This window comes from Artemia franciscana, chromosome 8 (genome assembly GCF_032884065.1).
Source record: "Artemia franciscana chromosome 8, ASM3288406v1, whole genome shotgun sequence".
Classification (NCBI taxonomy): Eukaryota; Metazoa; Arthropoda; class Branchiopoda; order Anostraca; family Artemiidae; genus Artemia; species Artemia franciscana.
In genome coordinates, this window is record NC_088870.1 from 7,409,866 (window position 1) to 7,431,189 (window position 21,324).

At 34.6% G+C, this 21,324-nt stretch overlaps 1 protein-coding gene across 1 annotated transcript in view; it reads left to right on the plus strand.

Moving 5' to 3' along the window:
* LOC136029917 (uncharacterized) overlaps window positions 1-21,324 on the plus strand; it is a 71,399-nt gene that overhangs the window by 2,831 nt on the left and 47,244 nt on the right. Inside the window, exons 2-4 of the mRNA XM_065708443.1 lie at window positions 11,134-11,278; window positions 13,105-13,312; window positions 17,862-18,055. Coding sequence (XP_065564515.1) covers window positions 11,134-11,278; window positions 13,105-13,312; window positions 17,862-18,055 — 547 coding nt within the window. The remainder of the gene's footprint in view (window positions 1-11,133; window positions 11,279-13,104; window positions 13,313-17,861; window positions 18,056-21,324) is intronic.

The window sequence follows — 21,324 nt, forward strand, 5'->3', positions numbered from 1 at the left end:
TGTTTATTTGTTATTTTTTTTTACACAGGGATGAACTTATAGATCCAGTGGTCCTAAAATATCGCTATAAGGCTCGTTCGAATGGAAATTAAAATTTCTAGCATCCTTTTTAAGTCATCCAAAAATTTGCTCCCTTGCTCATTTTCTCAAAATACACCCGATCAAAATCTTGAGATATCCCTTTTGGTTCATTTTGGTCCAAAAATATAATTACCATTTCAAAATGTCAAAAAATGTCAAATTTTTGATTATATTTTTGATTTTTGATTTTTTTAAAAAAAAATTTGATTTTTGATATGACATAAAAAATATGTAGCCTAACTAATCTAACTTAACCAAAATAAAAACTAAATATTTAATTAAAATGTACCTACCATGTATTTTCCCAGCGAGCCGAAGCTAATTGTCTAGTCTTAAAACCGTGAAAATCAGGTAATATCTCATGTTTGTGATCCAAATTCTTTAGTGTTTTTCGTATAATAATTCAGTACCAGTGAATTTCCTATGAAGGTGGTGTTGGGTTTCCACACCACATCATAAAACTATCATAAATTAGTATGAGTAGGGCTGAAATTCCCCATACCTTCTTAAGGCCAGAAAGTAATTTGCACTTCACTGAAAAAATGTCTATGTTTTTACTTTTTTACTTTAATAAGTAAATAGATTTTGAAACTTTATAGAATAAATGTATGGCTATCATATCAACATTTCTATTGACAAATTCAGATGATTCGAACTGGACTGAGTAGGAGTTTCAGAAAGTCATATCCCAAGGGTGGGAGGCATGAAATTAGGTGATATGAAATTCGTTTACACAGGCAGGAAGCATGGAATGCATAGGCAGAGAGTAGAGCTCATGATGAATAAGGAAGCTTCCTATTCTCGTTTAGGTTAAGAAGGTATTAATAATAGCTAATTCTCATTTTGTGACTAAAAAGTTCAGGATATCAATTATAGTTGTAAATCCCCTGTAGAACCGACTGACCTATATAATAGTGACCCAGATGAATTTTACTTAAAGTTAAAGGAGCAAATAGCCTAGACAGGGCCCCAGGTAGAAATATGGTGTTTTTACTAGGAAATTTTAACGCTCAGGTTGGTAGAAATAAGGGTAGATGGTATCCTAGCCTAGATAAACTTGGTGTAGGAAAAGAAAACAGTAATGGCTGGAGACTTTCGCAATTTTGTAGGTATAACAATCTAGCTCTAACTAATACGGTGTTTGGTCATACCATGGGCCAGAAGTTAACATGGTATTCACCTGATGGTAAGACAGCAAACCTTTTATTATAGTAAACCAAAGACTAGCAGATTCAATGCAAGATACTAGGGTATATAGAAGTGCTGTTATTAATGTTAAAAGTAAAGATCACCAGCTAGTAGTTTCTAGGGTTAATTTGAAGCTGAAAATTTGGAAAAGTAACTACATCATGGGAAGTTATAATTTTGATAGACGCAAGGATGAGAATTTCAGAGAAATTTCACTGGAACAGTTGAATACTAAACTTGAGAGTTTAAAATTTGACAATGTGGAAGTTTGTTGCAATAATTCTAGAAAAACAAATTGTGAAATTGCTGATGGTTTCTTAGGGAAGATAGTTAGGACTGTAACTAGGAATATTCGTGGAAAACCATTATACGCAATAGAGAGGAAAAGAGGCTTGTACAAGAATTATTTGAGCGATAGATCGTATGAAAAAGCAATGTAAAGAAAGTGGAGAAAGCATTAAAATATTAACTAAGAAGGTTTGAAGTGGAGGCCATGGATAAAATTGCTGAGGATCTGGAAGATGCAGCTAGAAGAGATAATAACAAAATATTGTACTGGCGTGTTAATAAATTGAGAGAGAGTAATCAATCCGAACTTGTCCCAGTTAAAGATGGGAACGGGGCACATAATAAGTGATAAGAAAAGAGTGAAAGAGGGACGGACAGAGCATTTTAAGAATTTGCCTAACCGAGATAGATCTGCAGGAAAAGATATAGGTGAAAATGAAAAAGTTTGTGATACCTTGGATATGAAGGAAGATTTGTTTTGTAAGGAAGAATTAGCGACAGACCTAAAAGGATTAAAAAAAATAGGGCTCCAGGTGGTGATAGTGTTGCAAATGAGTTTCTTAAATATGGTGACTCTGATGTTAGAAATTATTTACTGAAGATTATGAATATGATATTTGCAAAAGGGTGAAGTGCCTAACGATTTTATGAAAACCCTAACTAAACCACTTAAAGATGATAAGAGTTAATGTTGCAATTATCGATGCATTAGTCTCGTCTCTCTGGGTAGCAAATTACTGACTAATATGATACTTTTTGGACTGAGAGATGCTGTAGACAAAGTTTTAAGAGAAAAATAGCGCGATTTTTGAAAAGGTAGAAGATGTGTCGGCTAGATTTTCACTCTTAGGTTAATAATTGAGAAATACCTGAGTTGTCAAACACCTTTGGTCTTCACTTTCATAGATTAAATAAAAAAAACTAGTTTTTTTTTTAACTGAAAGTAAGGAGCCCCATTAAAACTTAAAATGAACAGAAATTACTCCGTATATGAAAGAAGCTGTTCCCTCCTCAACGCCCCACTCTTTGCGCTTAAGTTTGACTCTTACTCTCAACTCTACTTTTTAAAACAGTAAAAAACATTAGCGTAAAGAGCGGAGCGTTGAGGAGGGACAAAATCAATACAATCACTCTTGGTAATGAAAAAAAAAATGATAATAAAACAAAAAAACGTATCCGTTCAGGGGGAAAATACAGAAATTCCCAGCATCCCGTTCAAAGGAAACATTTCTGACGATAGTTGCTTCAGATATCAGCTCAGGGTTACTCTTGCAGCGTAAGCAAAAGTTGACGGCGCATTTTTATCGACGGCGCATTTTTATCGCATTTGTTGATACTAATCAACAAATACATATTTAGGGTCACCATGAAAACTGATTCATTGATTTAATGTTATCAATTGTTAAGCTGTTATACTTTTATTATAGCGAAAGATCGTTATTTACTTACCTTTCATACTATGAAGAAGTTGATTTTGTTCTGGGGGGGGGTCAACACCTATTAGTAGGCAACCAACAGCGAGGAAACACACATTTTTTCCCATGGTTTTTCCCTGTTCCGCTCTCTTTCCTTTGGCTTCCTCATAATCACTCATTCGCCCAAAATTTCCAAGAGGGACATGCCATCCCCCCTTTACCGGCGCTCATGGCTCTATTCCCCTTTATATGGACTCTGTCTTAAGGAGCACAGGAAAGGCAATGGGAAACCACAGAATCAAATGAGGAGGAAAAACTCTCCCGTGACTTAGATTTTGCTGATTTAATAATCCTAGATGGAAGTGTAAGCAGGAGTAAATGAAATTTTAGAGGTTATGCGAGTTTATGGTGCTAGAATAGGTTTAAAAATAAATGTTAAGAAAGATATGTCACTATGGCTAGGAATAAGTAAAGGAATAATGAAAAGGTGACGCTAGGTAGCGAAAAGATTGACCAGGCGGGTGACTTCACTTATCTGGGTAGTATTATTAATAAAGACGATTGGAGCAGAGAGGATGTTAGAAGAAAAATGGCCAAAGCTCAGGGTGTTTTTTTACAGTAAAAAAGTTTAGAATAATAGAAAGATAAGTCTGCTAGCCAAGATGAGAATATTAGAAGCTGCGGTGATGACAGTGGTCAAATATGGCTCTAAAGCATGGGTGCTCTGAAAAGCGGATGAAGATTTACTATATATTTCAGTAGGTGGTACGAAAATTGTGGTTACATCCCACTTTCTAGGGCTATTATAAAAGAAAGGTTGAGATGGCTAGGACACGTTGTTTGGATGAAGGATGACAGATTGCCACAGATTGTCCTTTACGACTAACCGTCTAGGGGTTAACGGAAAGCAGATCGTCCTCGTCTGGGGTCGGAGGACGTCATAAAGAAAGATGGAGTGAAAAGGGAGACTCTGAATAGATTGAGATGGAGGAAGAGCGTGTGTAGCTGTGTTGGCCTCATGCAGCTTGGTACTGTAGTGAGCTGTTATTAATAGTAGCAGTAGTAGTACATGCGTATTAAACTGTCAATCACCATTCCTTTTTTTTTACTAAAGTGCTAGTAATGTTCTAGTCTTGAGAAGACATGGGGTGAGTCAGCCCTGCTAATATTAATTTCTGCTTGTTTTGCTTGTGTTGCTTGGTTTGAGCATTTCTGTTCGTTTTGGGTTCCATTTATTTATTGATGCTGATATGTGGCAGTTTTATAATTGGAACATTATTCTTCTCTTATTTGTGATCTTTTTCAATGTAATGTAACTCTACTTTATTTTGAAAAACTTATTTCATGGAAAAAGTTTGTAAATCGGTTTCTGTTTATTTTTTATTAGCATAGCCTTTTTCATGGAAGAAAAAGAAATATTTGATATCTTATCATTTCATTTATTACGTAATACGAACCCATAATTTGGCCTGCTGTTTGTTTGTTAGGAGAAGGCGTGAAAAATAATACCATTCTTTAAACATTATATCTGTGTTCTTCGAGAACATGGATTTGCTTAAACTCTTTTGATTTTTTTAAATTGTAAGGACAGAAGTAGTAATAGTACTAGACTTGAAATTTTCAGCTTAATACCCTCAGTCGTTCTTGGGGTATTGCTGAGACGTCTTATTAGCAACCAGGATACAAACAGTGCCTTTTGATTTAGTTTTAAAACATAATAGGCAGATTGCATAATGCAGATCGCAAAATCTATTGGAAGACTTAATGAACTTGGGAGAAGAGCTGCTTACCCTCATACCGTTTCTGACTCAAAAAGGGCACTACAACTTTTAATTAACAATCAAGTAAGATATTTTAAAAGTTTCTATGGTATTGTTATCTTCGATATTGCTTCAATGCTTTTGCCATTGAATATATACCCTTGAAAAACCAGGATGTATGTAGTTTTGTTGTTTAACCGGTACTACCTTGAAACGTTCAATGAAAGTTTCACCTTAGTCCCCTCAGTGTCATTAGTTACACAAATTGTAGATTTATGTTGTTGTTATATAATAGGGGAATGTTTACTTGTGTTAAGGATACCGCATTCCAAAGTGACTTGTTTCTTCAGACCCCATGGGCCATCACCGCATGTATCAATGGAGAGCGCACACGTGGGTTGTTACGTAATGACGGTGAAAAAATGGGTTCTAAATAATACTTTTAAGAGATTTTTTCTTTCAATATGTTTTCTCAGGGAACCTTTATATTCCCAAGATTTTATGTCCACATTAGGGTTCGAAAGGGGATCCTTCTCAATGCAACTGTGCCTTGAACATCTGGAACAGTAAGCCATTCTATTATTATTATTCGGGAAATATTTTTTGTGGAAACTTTTCGATAAATCTATGGTTCGCGCGTTTCCCAACCACTATCTCTGAGACGTGTAATTATCCATTAAAGAGATTGATTTTTGCCATATTAGATGCACCTGCCTGCTTAGTTCTATTTATGTTCTAACGTGATCTAGGTTAGGTAACATTGCAGGTGTTAAATAGCATTGGTGTTAAATTTTTCATTACATAATTGATTACGTATTGACGTTATATCATGGAACAAGACATCTAACGGACACAGACTTTTGTACATACAAATTTTATCAAAACGTTATAAAATCATAAAATCACCGAAAAGGTAAATAAAAATCAACTAAGGAAAAAACAAAACGTGAAAAAGCTCATAAGGGATAAAATATAAGTAAAAAGGAACATATAGTAAAGAAAGGTGACAACCTTATTAAGCTATTCCACCGGGCACCCTAGCATTCAATCCCACCGGGTTCCTAGCATCCAATTGCACCGGGCCCATAGCAACCTTTTCCTTCAGAACAGTGGGGAGGGGTTGTTATTAGAGGACAAATTTAAACCCTATTAAGAATTATTTCTCAGCGGTCTTAATGAAATTACTACCTTTCTTCGGACCGAGACTATGTATATTTACGCCACCATTTCAATATGTCCTAGCCTACCTTAGCAAGCAATTCCAGAGGGGGAGGATTGTTATTAGAGACGGATTTAAACTTTTTTAAGAGGTATTTCTGAGAGGTCTTAATACCAATGCCTAATAATACCAGATTTCAGTCTCCCCGCCACTGAAAAATTCTTTAACACCTCCCACTTTACCTTAAAGCTGTAAGAAAGAATATCATAGTATATTAAGTTTCAAAAAAGAATAAGTCATGTGGAATAAATACCACGAAGAAAAATATCAATATAAGTTAATTTTCACGAATAAAAATCAGCAGGCGACAAGTTTCACGAACAAAACCGGTTTCACGAAGATAAAAATCAATGTATACGTTTCATCAAGAGAAAAACCAACGTGCAACAGGTTCTATGAAGAAGAAATAAAAATATAGAAAGTGTTTCAAAGACGTAAATCAAGAAACATTAAGTTTCCTGAAGAAATAATCCACATTCAACATTTTTCATGAGCAAAAAATTATTCTTCAGCATGTTTCACGAGCAATAAATCAGCATGCAATAAGTTCACGAGTAAAAAACAAGATGCAACATGTTCCCCGAAGAAACGTATCAAGATAAAATGAATTTCATGAAAAAAAAAATCAAAGCACAACAAGTTTCAGCAAGAAAACTAGAAGTACAAAAAGTTTCACGATAAAATATAATAAGACGTTTCACGAAGAAATAATTAATGTGCCACATGCTTCATGAACAAAAAATCAACGTGCAACTAGTCAAATATAATATAAACATGTTTTACGAAGAAAAAAATCAAGTAACATGTTTCATGGAGAAAAATCAACATAAAACAACTTTCATGAAGATGAAATAAAAATACAACATTTCATAATTTCATAAGGAAAACTTCATAAAGGAAAAACAATAACCTACTATAAGTTTCACGAAGAAAAAATCAACTTAGAATGGCCTTTTTTAATAAAACTCAGAGACAGTCAATTTATTCTGAAAACTATAGGCATATTAAGCCTTCGATTTCAGAAGCGGTTATGCGATAAGGTAGGGCATTTGGTTCTAAAGGTGCAGTCATTTCTACAACTAAACGGTTAACGTATACATTTATTTTAGCCGAAAAGACTGTTCTAGAACAAAGTGGCGTTTTCAACCATTTTGTAGTGCAAATCAACAACTCTACCCAAAAGAAGTCCAGAAAGCTATTGTGTGAGAATTCCTAGATATTCAATCGATTTAGAATTATCGAAAATCAATCCGCGCATTGAGCCTCGAGTTTCTGAGGCAGTAATGCCGTGTATTAGTGCATTCGTTTCTAAAGGTGCAGGTAGTCCTACAAAATAACGGTTAACATACATTAATTTTAGCCAATCAGACTGTCTCAATCAAATGCCAATCAAAGCAGCGGTTGCAAAACAACAATTCTAGCCAAAAGGAGGCCTAAATACTATTGCATGAAAATTCTTAGATAGTCAATTGATTTGGAATTATCCAAAATACAATGCTTTTAATTATGCTCGTAAGTTTTTTTTATTAGTAAAATTTGTATGTATAATAAAATTTTTTATTTTTTAGATTTCTTGATCAAGGTTAAAAGTTTGATAGGTAATCAGTTATGTAGTTTAATCTTCTGGTAGCCCAAGTATATTGGTATGCTCGTTCAAGAATGCCCTTAATATAAGCGTAAAATTCTATGTAGTGAAAAGGAAAAGAAAGACTTTTTATTATGCATGAAGGTGTACCATACTCTACCCATGATGATTCTCTCGCTTCTATTTAATCTCTGATAGCATATTCAAGTTCCAATAGAGTAAAAGCCTCTGTTACTAAAGAATGCGCTAAGAGCAACCCGCACTATTATCTGATAACACTCTTTAAAGTATTACTTAATAAACAGGTACATACCAAATTTAAGCAATTTCTAGTAATCGATTTTCCATTGTGCATGTCCGTTATTGCAGCCATATGAGAATATGCAACCCATTTAATCATTCTAGTATGCACCAACAGGGGGTTCTCTTCGTGTGCGATAGTCTATTATGTAGAAACTATTCTCCAAATCATAATATTTGATAGACTTTCATGGTCAAACTGGTTAGCACCCCATTCGATTAAGGGGGAGTCCTTTTCGGTTCCAAATCTGGACAAAAAGACATTTAGTTAATAAAGTTTCCCTTAAAAAACGGCTGTAAAGAAAATGAAATCTCTTAAAATATTATGTAACATCCCAGGTGTACATCGTCATTATGTAACACCCATATGTGCACCGTTATTACATAACACCGACGTGTGTGGCCCCCTCAGTTACAACTGGGACTTCCCCGCCTGACTGACGGACTCTAACAAGTCTTGCTATGTAACATCCCTAACCCTATCACATAAAAACCAAAGTAAACATTCCCTATTATTGAACAGACACCAGCGTCTCATAGAAAAAATTTCCTATGATGTAACATGCACTTGCGGAATTTTGTGGCATTCATGGGAAAGGAATGTCTTTAAAAGCAGTGAGGGGATACTACTGGACATACCTCGCTTGATACCCTGGAATTTTACTTTGATATGGTACCCCATCCCAAATATTGCGGATATACCTGTTTGACCCTTTTGACGCCCTTTTCATCTTAATACTCCTAGCCTTACAAATAGTTTAAATGTAAGTAATAGTTAGGTTAGTTTAATAGTATTAGTAGAAGTAGCAGTAGTAAAAGTAACAATGGTAGCAGCATTAGCAGTAGCATGCAGAAATCGCTTTTTAGTAAGTTGATCTTCCCCTTTAAGGATACTCCATAAGTTCCAGCTTAATGCCCAACTCCATTCAGGAGGTACCACCTTTTGACAACCATTGAGCATTTAGTGTGTTTTGATTTAGTTCGGGTTTTGCCTAAATATTCTCTCAAATTTTTTCCATTCATACGCTTTGCCTTAGTAGTGCTATTATCGTAGTAGCAGTGGTAGTAATCGGATTAGTAGGAGCAGTAACAGTGTTATATTATTAGTAGTTTTAATAGTAGGAGCAGAAGTATTAATGTCAGTTGTAGCATGTACATTTTCCCTTTTGGTCAGTTGAGCATCTCCCTCATGATACTTCTGAACTTCCATCTTGATATGGCTCATACTACTTCCAAATCGAATAAGCCTCCTCCAAAGTTTATGCGAACACTTCTTCCATGCAAACTGTATATTCACCTGAGGCATAAGTTACAAGCATTGCCTCTGGGCTGTGGGGGGTTTTGTCAACCATAGAGGCATCATCATATGATCTATGGACTATCTGGAACAAAGTGGCTATCTCAAAATTTTATGTCTTTGGGGAAAATATGGTAATGGGCTAGTTGCCTTTTGATCAGTTTTGAAAGAGAACTCTGCTCTTAAATAGGGAACAAGACTTTCTGTCTCCAATAAAATGAACCTCCTCTAAAGTTTGCACGACCACCCCTTCTATAAAACTTTATAAGCCCCCTGGGGATAACTTACAAACCTTATCCCCAGGCTAATAGCCCTTGCCCCGAGGGCTAGGGTGGTGAAATCTCCAAAGATTTTTCAACTGTGAGCCTCAGGTAGCCCACAGAAAATTAAAGAATAATTCATAAAGCTGGCAATAGTCTTTTATTGGTAAGAAAATTCATAAATTTTACGACAGGATTTTAACTCTAAAAGTTCATGAGAGTTAACAAAAAGATATCTTGCATATACCGCGAATAAGTAATTTCTCTTTCTTTTAAATTTCAACTTCGTTCTTTTTTCTTTCATCAGAAATACATTTCTTTTTTTTTTGTAGGCTATGTTCTTTACATTTTAAAAATATTGACAATAAACCTTATAAAAAAATTTTCAGCTTAAGTAAAGAAACTATCGAAGCTAACATAAGTTTTTGCTAAGATAGGGAATTGAATTATAGTGCAACTTCAAGTCTCTCTGAAACGTTTTCTAAGAAAATCGAGGATTTCTCACAAAAAGAGTTTATTGGGTACATATCCTTGATAAATTATTCGAGATCAATTTATGTCTGTCGTATAAATTTGTGATCCATTTTTCAACCGATTCAGAATTTATAATTGCTTCAAAATTTTATCCGTACATGCACTTTCGTTGACTGCAGTAATGTGATATCAAAAATTTTCCCCCCTGTACGCTTCCCCTTTTATAAATAAAGTAACATAACAGATATTTGAGCACAGGAAAGAACTATCAACAAAGTACTCTTATACACGGCTTGAAAGTGTAGCGGAAACAGCCCTTACCTTTGACCTTCGTATCTTAGGCTCAAATCTTAAATACGACGAATTTTCGTTCTAAAAGAATTTTTCCAAGATTCTCTAATTATCTCTTCTCCAAGTCATTCAGTCAATCAAAACCCTGCAATATAAAATTTAAAATATTGTCGTTGTTTTTTCTTTTCTGTCTTACTATTTTTTTTTGTATTAGCAAACCCTCACAAGTGACACTTTTAGTGTGCTACCGATTGATGTTATCTTTTTTTATAATAAATTGATATTTCTAAAACTAATACTACTAGTATAATTTCACTCTCAAGCACCTCCCTTCCTTAACCTTTCCCTATTAATCCAAACCATCTCTAACCTATTTCATCCCCTCAAATTTCACTACTTATATACATTTTAGTTAGGCTTGACCTCCTTCCCTATCTCCATTAATGTAAATTATCTTTATAGTAATTCCGAAGAGTATGTGAAGTTGGTTAAAATTGCATCTTCTGCAATTGAGATTATTAATCGGAAAAATGTAGTGAAAAGATAAGGAAAAGGATAAGATAGGAAAAAAAGAAATTAAAACAAAAGCGTCCCATTTATTGCTGGCTTAGTTATTTTCGTTAAAAGGAAAACAATTTAAAAGAAAATTAGAAAATTGAGATTCATAATCTGTGCTAGATGGTGCTAAAATGATTGCCAAAACTGGTGATTTTTTTTTTTTACTCTTGCCAATTTCAGTTCTTGCCCCTTTCCCACGCTTTGGCTCATTCAGTAGTTCAGACCTGATAAGACAGTATGTAAAACTTACTACCATTGCCTTTTTTATTGCAAACCACCCCCTCAAACCTACGACCAAACCACGCACTTGTTGTAGCAGCAACAATATTTTCAACAGGAGTAACAATATTTTCAACACTAAAAGATAAATTTACGTTTTTCTATTTATTTGGTTATCATGAATAGTTTTCATTACAGGAAACAGCTAATACGGCAAATTAGCCATAACTCAACCGATTCATCTATAGTATATTCAGAGCTTCCAGATTGCCATCTACCAAATGTATCATTGACACAATATTTGTTCGAAAAAACTGACGAATTTGGACACAAAGTTGCCTTGGTGAGCTGTTTCTTTTAATAACCTCATAACTTTGTCTTTTGTGTTTTATCCGTAGATACAAAACTTAACGTGTGGAGGGATGCAGTGTTTTTGTAGCCTCCTTGACCCTTACAACTGAGAAACCCTGTCTTCAATTTATTGATCTATGCATCCATACATCCGTTACGCACAGGCGATACAAATACATACCGCCTTGGGACACGGTCAACGTTTCTTATGTTTTGTTTAATTGAATATAAGATTATTTTTATCAAATTTAGTAAGAAGTTAATGTCTTAGTAGCTGAAGGAAATGGTTAATTTTTTGCATTCTTGTAATTATCCTTGTCCAAACAGTAGCCTACTGGCTATTCAATAGGATAATAGCAACTACGTTCTGAGACCATACTGGATATGCACGACGTATGAAAACAAGAAAGGACACAATAAATGAAGAGAGAAAAATCAAATAGGTGAAAAAACGAGGATTTTGTCAGTCAGTAGCAAAATATGAAAATCAAGCAAATATTTCGACAAGGACCTCTGCTAAGTCGTCCTCAATGCTCAAGAAAAAATACAAGCAAGAGAAAAAAAAACAAAAAACAACAACAACAAAACCTAACCCTCTTAACTGAACTCTAGGAAAGGAGAAAAAACACTTAAAAGTGACTTTGTCTTTTCTTCTTTGAGTTACTTTTTTCCTCCCGTAGAGTTCACTTAAGAAGGTTAGGTTTTGTTGTTGTTTTTGTTTTTTCCTCTTTCTTGTACTTTTTTTTTAGCACTGAGGACGACTTGGTGGAGATCCTTGTCGAAATATTTGCTCGATTTTCATCTTCATATTTTGTTACTGGCTGACAAAATCTTGTTTTTTCACCTATTTGATTTTTCTCTCTTCATTTATTATCTTTTTTCTTGTTTTCATATGATAATAGTAATTTTTATTGATGTTTGGCTTTGTTGTCCTTTCTTTGTTGCGAGTGTAGCTTTCATATTGGAATATGTCATATCTCATGTGTCATGTGTCATGTCACTCACTGTCATATGTCACTCACATGTCAATATGTCATGTCACTACATAATATTTTATTCTAGGGTTGTATAGTGCTGATGAATATTATTTAACCTTTAACTTTAAGTTTAAAACAATTGTGTCAAGTGTTTTCATAGTTGTTTTTTTTTTTTGTTTTAGTAAATTTTAAAAATATTTTGGTGATTAATGTTTAGCTCAGTAGGCAAACTTTATAAGGTGGAAATTTCGAACTTTTTCCGATATGGGGATCGTCAGGAACAGAAGAAACATTTGTCTAAATTTTTATTTTCCTTAAGTAAATTTCCTGACAAAAATAATAAGAATTCTGTTTTCAATGCTACTAAATAGAATAAACCAGAAACAAATCCTATCTTGAAAGTTAAACTTCTAAAAAGCTAGGTATTGTCAGACTATAAATAAAGAGTAAAACAACAGGGAAATTTTTATATAAGACAGTGGAACGGAACTTTCAATGAATATTTTGATCCTATACCCAAGGGCTCAGCAAAACAAATGAAGAAAAAACGAATATAAAAGAGCTGACATTAAAATATAATCTTTAAAACTAAAATATTTTCATAACAGCCCTAGCATCATTACTTCAAAGAAGTTCAACCAGGACTTTTATAAATTTCATTTTATTCCTCGCCCGACTATTGCTGGTCAACCTTGCCTAGAAAAATTTCAAGGGGCATCTAAGGTTTTTTACCTTTAAATCCTGTAAAATAAAAAAACTACCTGTTTTCTTTAGAGTACAGAGCACACGATCCCACTGCTTACATTAATCCCTAGAAGCTTACATAGAGGTCTCTTTTCAGGAATGTGGCATTACAGGAAGAAAATATTGCTACAACCAAATTCGGCAGCTTTCTGTTCGATTTGGTTCAGCTTTAATACGGATGGGACTTAAGAAGGGTGATGTACTTGGTGTGGTTCTACCAAATTGTCCAGAGTGGGCTTTTGTCTTTCTTGGTTCTACTTATGTTGGAGTAACAGTGACACCTGCCAATCCTGCTTATACCGCCGGTTAGTGATATCACTTATTTATAGTGGACAATATCCGTTTTGGTGAGCTGCTTGCACTGTTCCTTCCTTGCCATCTTTTCTGGTTTCCTAAGGTCTTTAAAGCTCCCTATGCTTCTTTATTGCCACCATCGATATTTATTGCACTATCGATATTCTTTATTGCCACCATCGATATTTATTAATCTTGTTAGATGCCTGGTTCCTTTACCTCCTCGACTATTATAATATATTATCTGATATCTATTCAGTTAATAAACTTGTAAATTTTATATCTTTTTCAGGGTAACTATGATAAGCAGCTGAATAGTAAAATAGTTAAGAAATAAACACACCGTTTGTCGCAAGTTTCAATCCTCTATTTGAAACATGATCATAAATCTAAGTATCCTTTATAAGCTACATTTGTATTCAAATCATAGTTGATAGTGTCAAAGACGAAAATCGACTATGTGGTTCTTTGAGGAATATATTAAAAGAAGAAATGATTTAACACAACATTTCAGACTTGACTCGTTTTTCCAGACCTTTACTTAAAGATACAGCGCAAAAATCAAGAAAAGCTCAAAACATTAGTCACAAAAACTACCATTTTTTGTATTATGTGTCATCCACAAAAAAAAAAAAAATGGCAGCGTGAGCTGACTCGTACTTTTAAAGCTCCTGTTTATTCTTCAGTACAAGGTCATTAGCACGACTCACTAAAACGGATTCCGACACCATTTTTGCAACTTTTTTCTTATAAAAATCAAAAACTGGTCGTACACAAAGTGGCAAATCAGGTAAAATATTCATACCGAGTAAGCTATGATATTTACAGACACACATGTAAAGGAATAAATTGGACTACAAAACCACCAACTGGATTAAACTGCTTTTACTTCTGCTTTTACTTCTACCTCTACTAAATTCTATTACTTATACTATTACTTTTGCTGCTTACTTACCTGGAGCGATGAAGTCACTGACTCCTAACACTAATTTTCAGTAGCCTGGGGCGTAGCTCTAGCATTCTATTGGGGAGGGCAGATGGGTCTACATCTGAAGAGTCAAAGGGCATGGACTATATAATACTTTTTCTTCAAAGTTTTGGGGAGGAAAGCCCTGCCCCCTGAAGTGACGCCAGTGTCCTTTGTATATGCCACTCTTTTTTATACACTCACTCTATGCTTGCAACAGGATTACAGGTGTTTGGGAAAAGGGGCCGAGGAGTTATGTTGAAAATTGTTTCCATGCTACAGTAAACAAAGGCTTAAGGAAGGAGATGATATGAAGATATTGACTAACTGACAAAGATGACAAAATTAATCACCGGCTTAAAAGGAAAAAGATCAAATAGTAATAATATGAGATGAAAAAAAGTGATAACAACTTAGTTTGCAACAAAAAAAAATTCTGGTTTTTAATTTTTAGTCTAGAAATGCAAACATTGTCTCATTGTAATAAATGGTTCTAGTTTTACGGAATTTCAATTTATGTGATTAGCAAAATGTTTTTCTCTTCTGGTATATTTGGAAGTAAAAGTGTTTTTCTTAATCATACTTTTTTCTACTATTTTTGTCTTACTGTTTTTATTATTTCATAGTTGCTGTAATCATATATTTCCCCCGAAATGTTTTTTAAGGAAATGTTTTATACAAATACAATACAGGCAAGATGAAAACTTCATGGTGGGATGGTTTATATAAGTCAGCTGTGGTTTTATGTTTTACGCTGCTTAATGGGGAGAGGTTGAAGAGGTCAAAGGTCCTCTTTCAGTCACAAATTACACAGATGAAAAATATTTATGCTGCTCGAATTCAAAAAAGATTCCATTGACTTACCTAAAAGAAGCTCGAAAAGGTTCTTTTGCTATCCACTCAGGCCCTAAAATTTTGTACTGGCGTTATTCTTGTTCAAACAAAATGCAACCTGACCATGGCGTTGGGAGCTGAGGCGTTTTAAAGGCAATAGGTCCACTTTAGTTCTCATAGTTGATTATTTTTGATCAGTCTTAGAGGTTTGCATATTAAAGCTGAGTAACGCCAGATCTTAAATTGTTGGGCAGAGATACCATTGCATGAAATTTCTTTGACATTAGACTTGTTTATTAACAGCAATGTTTACAATTCACCCTTAGCCTATAATTCACCCTTATGGCACAGCAGTAACAGAAAAGATTAACTTGAGATAATATTCTAATTTTCAACTCGAAATCAGAAGTAAAAGTGTGATGCTGATCGTTGTCATCAAAGTATTTCCCTCACCATTCACTCCTCATCCATGGCAGAATTATTCAAAAACAATTTGAGGGAGTGCTAATAATGTCCTGTGGTTAAATTAGATGTAGAAAAAAAAAACACAAGTTAAACAAATTGTTATAATACCAACAACTAAGAGAAACGCCTGTTTTAAAATTATTTTAATTAACGTGAATAATTTTACCTGTTTCCTCATAGCTTTACTCCACTGGGTGGGAGCTATCAACTTTTCCACCTTTTGTGTCCCTCTTCTAATTTCAAGCATTCTTTCTTAGTCACCCATGGCTCCATCTACTTCAAAACCCTGGGCTTTTTTTTCGCACATGGCTGAATACGGAAGTTTGGTTGGATGCTCACAATTTACGAAATATTGACGAAAAAATGTAATTTTCCATAAATAGCTAAATAACAAATATTTGGTTTCATTTCCGCTCCCTCCCCCCAAAAAAAATTAAAAGATGGTTAAGTGACAAGTCCTATTTCAATTAATCCACAGAGACAGTAATTCAAAACAAATTAAGGTTTTTCAAAAATGGGGAATCGGATGAAGCTAATAACTAAAAAAATATATTAAATGAAAATTTGTAAATATGATTAATCCCTTTTGCAAAATAAGGTCGAAAAATCGTTTAAAAAACATTCCTAAAAATTGGTGTTTAGAGATTATAAATTTGTATCACACGAGACCTAACTAGCTTGATTTAAACCTACCTGAACCTTCCCGAAGCTATAGGCAATAACCTTAACAGGCTCCTCCCATCCAAGTCCACATCCTTCTGGCATTGTCCTATGAATTGCCACCTGATGATCTTCTCCGTTCTTTACCCTTTATTTCTCCCATTCATATAGAAAGTAGAATTTGCGAACTAAGAAAAACAAGTTTCTGCCCTTTGGATACTTCATTATTTCTTATTAATTTCCTGAGGGATGATCTTTCAAAACCCTTGTCTCTCCTCTTCAATGACATTACCCAATTTGTACGGTTTCTGCAGATATGGCACTTGGGTGTCATAATCCCCCTAAAGATAAAAGACATATAGCCTGCTTTTGAAGGTATTACGCCCTATATCTATCATTCTTATTTACTTGAAATTATATGAAATACTCTTTGCAAATTTGCTAAAGGAGTATATCCTCCCTTTTATTCCTTTCAAAAGCCTCCCAATTATTGATCCAAGACAATTCGGGAACCTCAAATCCACTTCAACTTCCCAATAACATGTTCATCTCATCTATTCCACAAGTTCAATTTGCATCTTCAAAAAGTATTTGATCTTGTTAACCGCAATAATATTAACTCTTTCTTGGGGAAGAATTTCAAGTACTATCTGAATCAATATTCCAATCCTCTTACTGTCCACAATAGGATAACTAAAACAATCCTAGGCCCCATCGTTTTCTCAGCCATATTTGGAAGCCAGGCTAAGGACTATCCTAGCGCATGGATATTGGTCGATGACCTAATAGTCGTTGAAACCTACTCTAAAAAAATTCCAGACCAGCTTAATGAGCATCTTCAATGTCATTGCGCAAGATGCCTTGGACTTGGACACAAGAACAAGCAGTTTTACGGAATGGCAAACCTTCACACTGTAAAATCTTCCCAAAAGATGCCCCCACCCAGATTCCGCCCTCTATCTATTTTTTGTCCGCTCTTACCCTCTCCTCCGTTTGCTGCTTGCCTCCAGAGATGAAAGACATTTTAAATAATGAGTAACAAATGTCATATTCAAAGTTGTTTTGATGTTTTTGCCCCTTGTTATTTTTAACCTGAGATTCGAAGTCGGCCCTTCGTGTCTTGTGACAGAAATTTTTTAAAACACATATTTTATCTTATTCAACAATTGAAATGGATATAAACTTTAGACAGTACTGGGCTATTAATTTATTTTTGACACGAGGCATGTCTGAAATGTCTGATATACCTAGGTGGAACTGAAGACAAATTCAGGTGGGGATAAGAGATTATCTAAATGCAAGTGCTAAATAAAGGTAAATGGGGAACAATATATGCCTAACACCAGGATTTTTTCGGATGTTTGGATTTTTCATACATTCCAAGAGTATGAAGCCACTCATCCTCTTAGAATGAGTGGCAGGGACTTTTAGACTTTTATGCTTACAATATGAAAAACAATAATATGATACGACAAGTTACATACACTAGCATCTAGAACTTTCTTTCCACATTAAATGTTATTTATCATAATAATGTTTTGCTGAATAGAAACTCCTATAATATACAGCATTCTACCAATGGTGAAGAGTGTAAATATGACCGTACTGACTAACATTCATTACGTATTTTTCAGTGGAGGTTTTCCGTCAATTCAAAGCAGCAGAAATAAAAGCTGTTCTTTGTCACAGTCAAATTGCATCTATGTTGAAGCCCAAATTAAATAATATGTCAACTGTAAATATATTTATCACTGCTTTTGGCCACATAGACGGGTGGGTGAGCCTAGAGGACCTACTATCTGCTGATATATATTCTGAAGAGGCGCAGGTAATCTCTTCCATACTTGACCTCACAGTTCCACGGATATTTCGAATTATGCTTATTTAAATGGTGAAAATAATTAGCTCAAATTTGCCAATTTGGATGGTTTCAACAGTTTTGTTTTTAATCCATCTTGTTTAATTTATTGTTTTCCAAAAGTTTCCAAAGGAAACTTTTTACAGGCCCAATAGATGGATGCAAACAGTGGTGTCGTTGAGGGGGACAAGGGGAGGGGTCTAGTTGCCCCTAACAATAATTTAGAAAAAACTATAATTTATTAAATAAATTTAAAACTGTTGCTCGTTTTAAGTCTAAAATTTACTCTTTACTTTGAGCAGATTATTCTTTTCTAATTAACTCATGCTCGTTTTTAACAAAGTAAAACGAGAAAAATAGTGGTCCATTACACTTTATAATAAGTCCCCCATTAATATTTTTGCAAATATATTGCCTTTGAAACCTTATCATCAAGTAAAAATGTGTGCCTAGTTAATGGCAAAATTGAAAAATGTTCTATGCTTCCTGTTTCACCACATTTCCTCAGGTCATTTTTTCCCCTTTTATTTAAGACAATTAAATCCTAAAATCCATCAGTTCAAGATTAGATTCTCTTGTTTTAAATATTTCAAAAGTGGAAATGAATACACCCCCTACATCTGCAGATAGAAAAGAAATAGAATTATTGAGGAATTAGAAGGTAGATATACAGTGAATATAATTTCCTGAATGAAAAAGGAAATAAAACTTATTTCTTTTTCTAATGATATTTGTACTATAACTAAATAGGACAATTTGGTTGTAGTTTGGTCATGGAATTTGGTAGAGGGGGATCCGCCCCAGGAACCATTTAATTGTTTTAACTTCTATTTCCAGAATTTAATTGAAAACGCAACGTGCCTCCAAATTCTCTTATTTCTAATTGACATGCCCAATAAGCGCTGATAACGTCCTATTCACTAGGTTTTGGATTCACATAGTAACCCATAAATGTAGAACTGTGTCTACGTATAATACTGTGCTGACTTTTTGCTATTTTCGCTTTTCTAAACATTTCTTTTAGCCAGCTCCAAAAGGCATATATTTTCTAAGAATTATGATAGAAGTTAGTCGCATTTCCTGCAACGCCAGCACTACTAGTGGGACGATATGTCTGTTGCACGTCGTACGATTGTACGATTGAAATATCGTACGATTGTACGATATGTTGTACGATTGTACGATATGTTGTACGATATGTCTCGTACAACATCGTACGATTGTACGATTGAAATATCGTACGATTGTACGATATGTTGTACGATATGCATGTTGTACGATATGTCTCGTACAACATCGTACGATTGTACGATTGAAATATCGGTACGATGACGATATGCATGTTGTACGATATGTTGTACGATATGTCTCGTACAACATCGTACGATTGAAATATCGATCGATTGTACGATAAGTTGTACGATATGCATATTGTACGATATGTCTCGTACAACATCGTACGATTGAAATTTCGTACGATTGTACGATATGTTGTGCGATATGCATGTTGTACGATATGTCTCGTACAAAATCGTACGATTGAAATATCGTAGGATTGTACAATATGTTGTACGATATGTCTGCTATAAATTGAAACAAAAGGTGTACATTTTTCTGACAATTTAGAAATTTGTGTGCACGAACAAGCAGTACTTTTTTGTGCAATTTTTATAAATTTCATTTTTTTAAACAAAGATATAAAGGGGAAGCTAATTTTCAATCTCTAAGAGTCTATTTTCTCTTCCAATCGGCATCCCTAGCAATTTTTAATTAATTTAAGGTTTATGCCGCAGTGATGCGGAGAAATGCTAAGAATTTCTGGGTATCCTTTGTCAAACGATGCTCAACGGATTAGTTAATTATTCTAACTTTAGTTTTTGAATACTTCCAAATTTGAGATACAGTCGCTATTTAAATGTGGGAACATGCCACAATATATTGGTACACAATCTGTGGAAATACTTTTACTTATCTTGTATCTTGACTTAGATAGCGCTATTGCGCTGCCTATAATTTTTTTTTGGCCATAATTTGCCCGCTGATATGAATGCTATTTACTAATGCAAATAGGCGGACCCCCAAACAAATCAATTTAATAAAAAATAATAAGTATTTTTTCAGTAAGTAATATTATAATATTATTATTAATAATAATAAAAATTTTAAAGAGCACCAAACATTTGTTGATATTCATTTTTTTACGATTTTTACGAGTCGGACAAACATTTCGGTTGTGGGAGGGGTCAAACCCCCTAGCCCTCTGGATACGGCCTTTATTGCGTAATGTTTTAAAATTTATCAAGAAGCGTGTTGTTTCAATAGTTACTTTTCCTCCCTACCGCTTGAATAGCACCTACTTCAAGAACACCCTATCTTGCCCCCTCCCCCCGATAAAAATATTGTAGCTACGCCCCTGGATGCAAAGTATTTTCTCTAGTGTTCTGTTAAGAAACCTAAAAAAAAATATAACACATCATGTTCTTACTAACTATGCAGTACATTTTAAGGTTAAAGGCAAGCTCAAAACCCAAAACGTGACTAACTTTGGCGTTGTTTAGCCCTGTCAGGCCAGTAGGTGAATTGAAATTCTATTTTTTTTCTGCTAAATTCTATTAAAGATAAACTGCTTAAATATAAAACAGATGAGAAAATAAAGAAAGGCGACTGGGATCCAGAAGAAAAGAATACAACAGTTTGTTCTGCCTCAATCGACAAAAAGTCAGTCGGATTCTCTGGAAGAGCCATGGATGTCCCTAGAGGAACGCTGCAAGACTAAATGAAAAAAGTTGAGACGCTGAATATCCCCCTACAAGGTCTGGACCTGAGTCTCTTTACACCCTGTTACAGCACATGATAAATATTTATAGAGGAACAAGAAAAAGGTCTTAAAACTTACATGAAAACGGTAGCTGATATGCATTTCGACTGTACTCCCCTAGAAGCACGTAAACTTGCATATACTTATGCCGTCACTAAAAGTATAAAAGTACCAGATAACTGCTATGCTCCGGCCAACGAAGCTGATAATGAGGAAAAACCAAAGACGTTCCCATGCACGATGTGCTCTGTGTTGTTGCTGTGTTGTTAGCAGCCTAAATGCTTAAGTCGGTGCTGATCGTCAGTACTGCCCTGAAGTTCGGGGCCACCCCAGCATAGGAAACGTAAACGAAAACAGTGCACTCTTAATTGACTATGCCCTAAGCAACGACTTGATGATAGGGGGTAGTATGTTCCTCTCG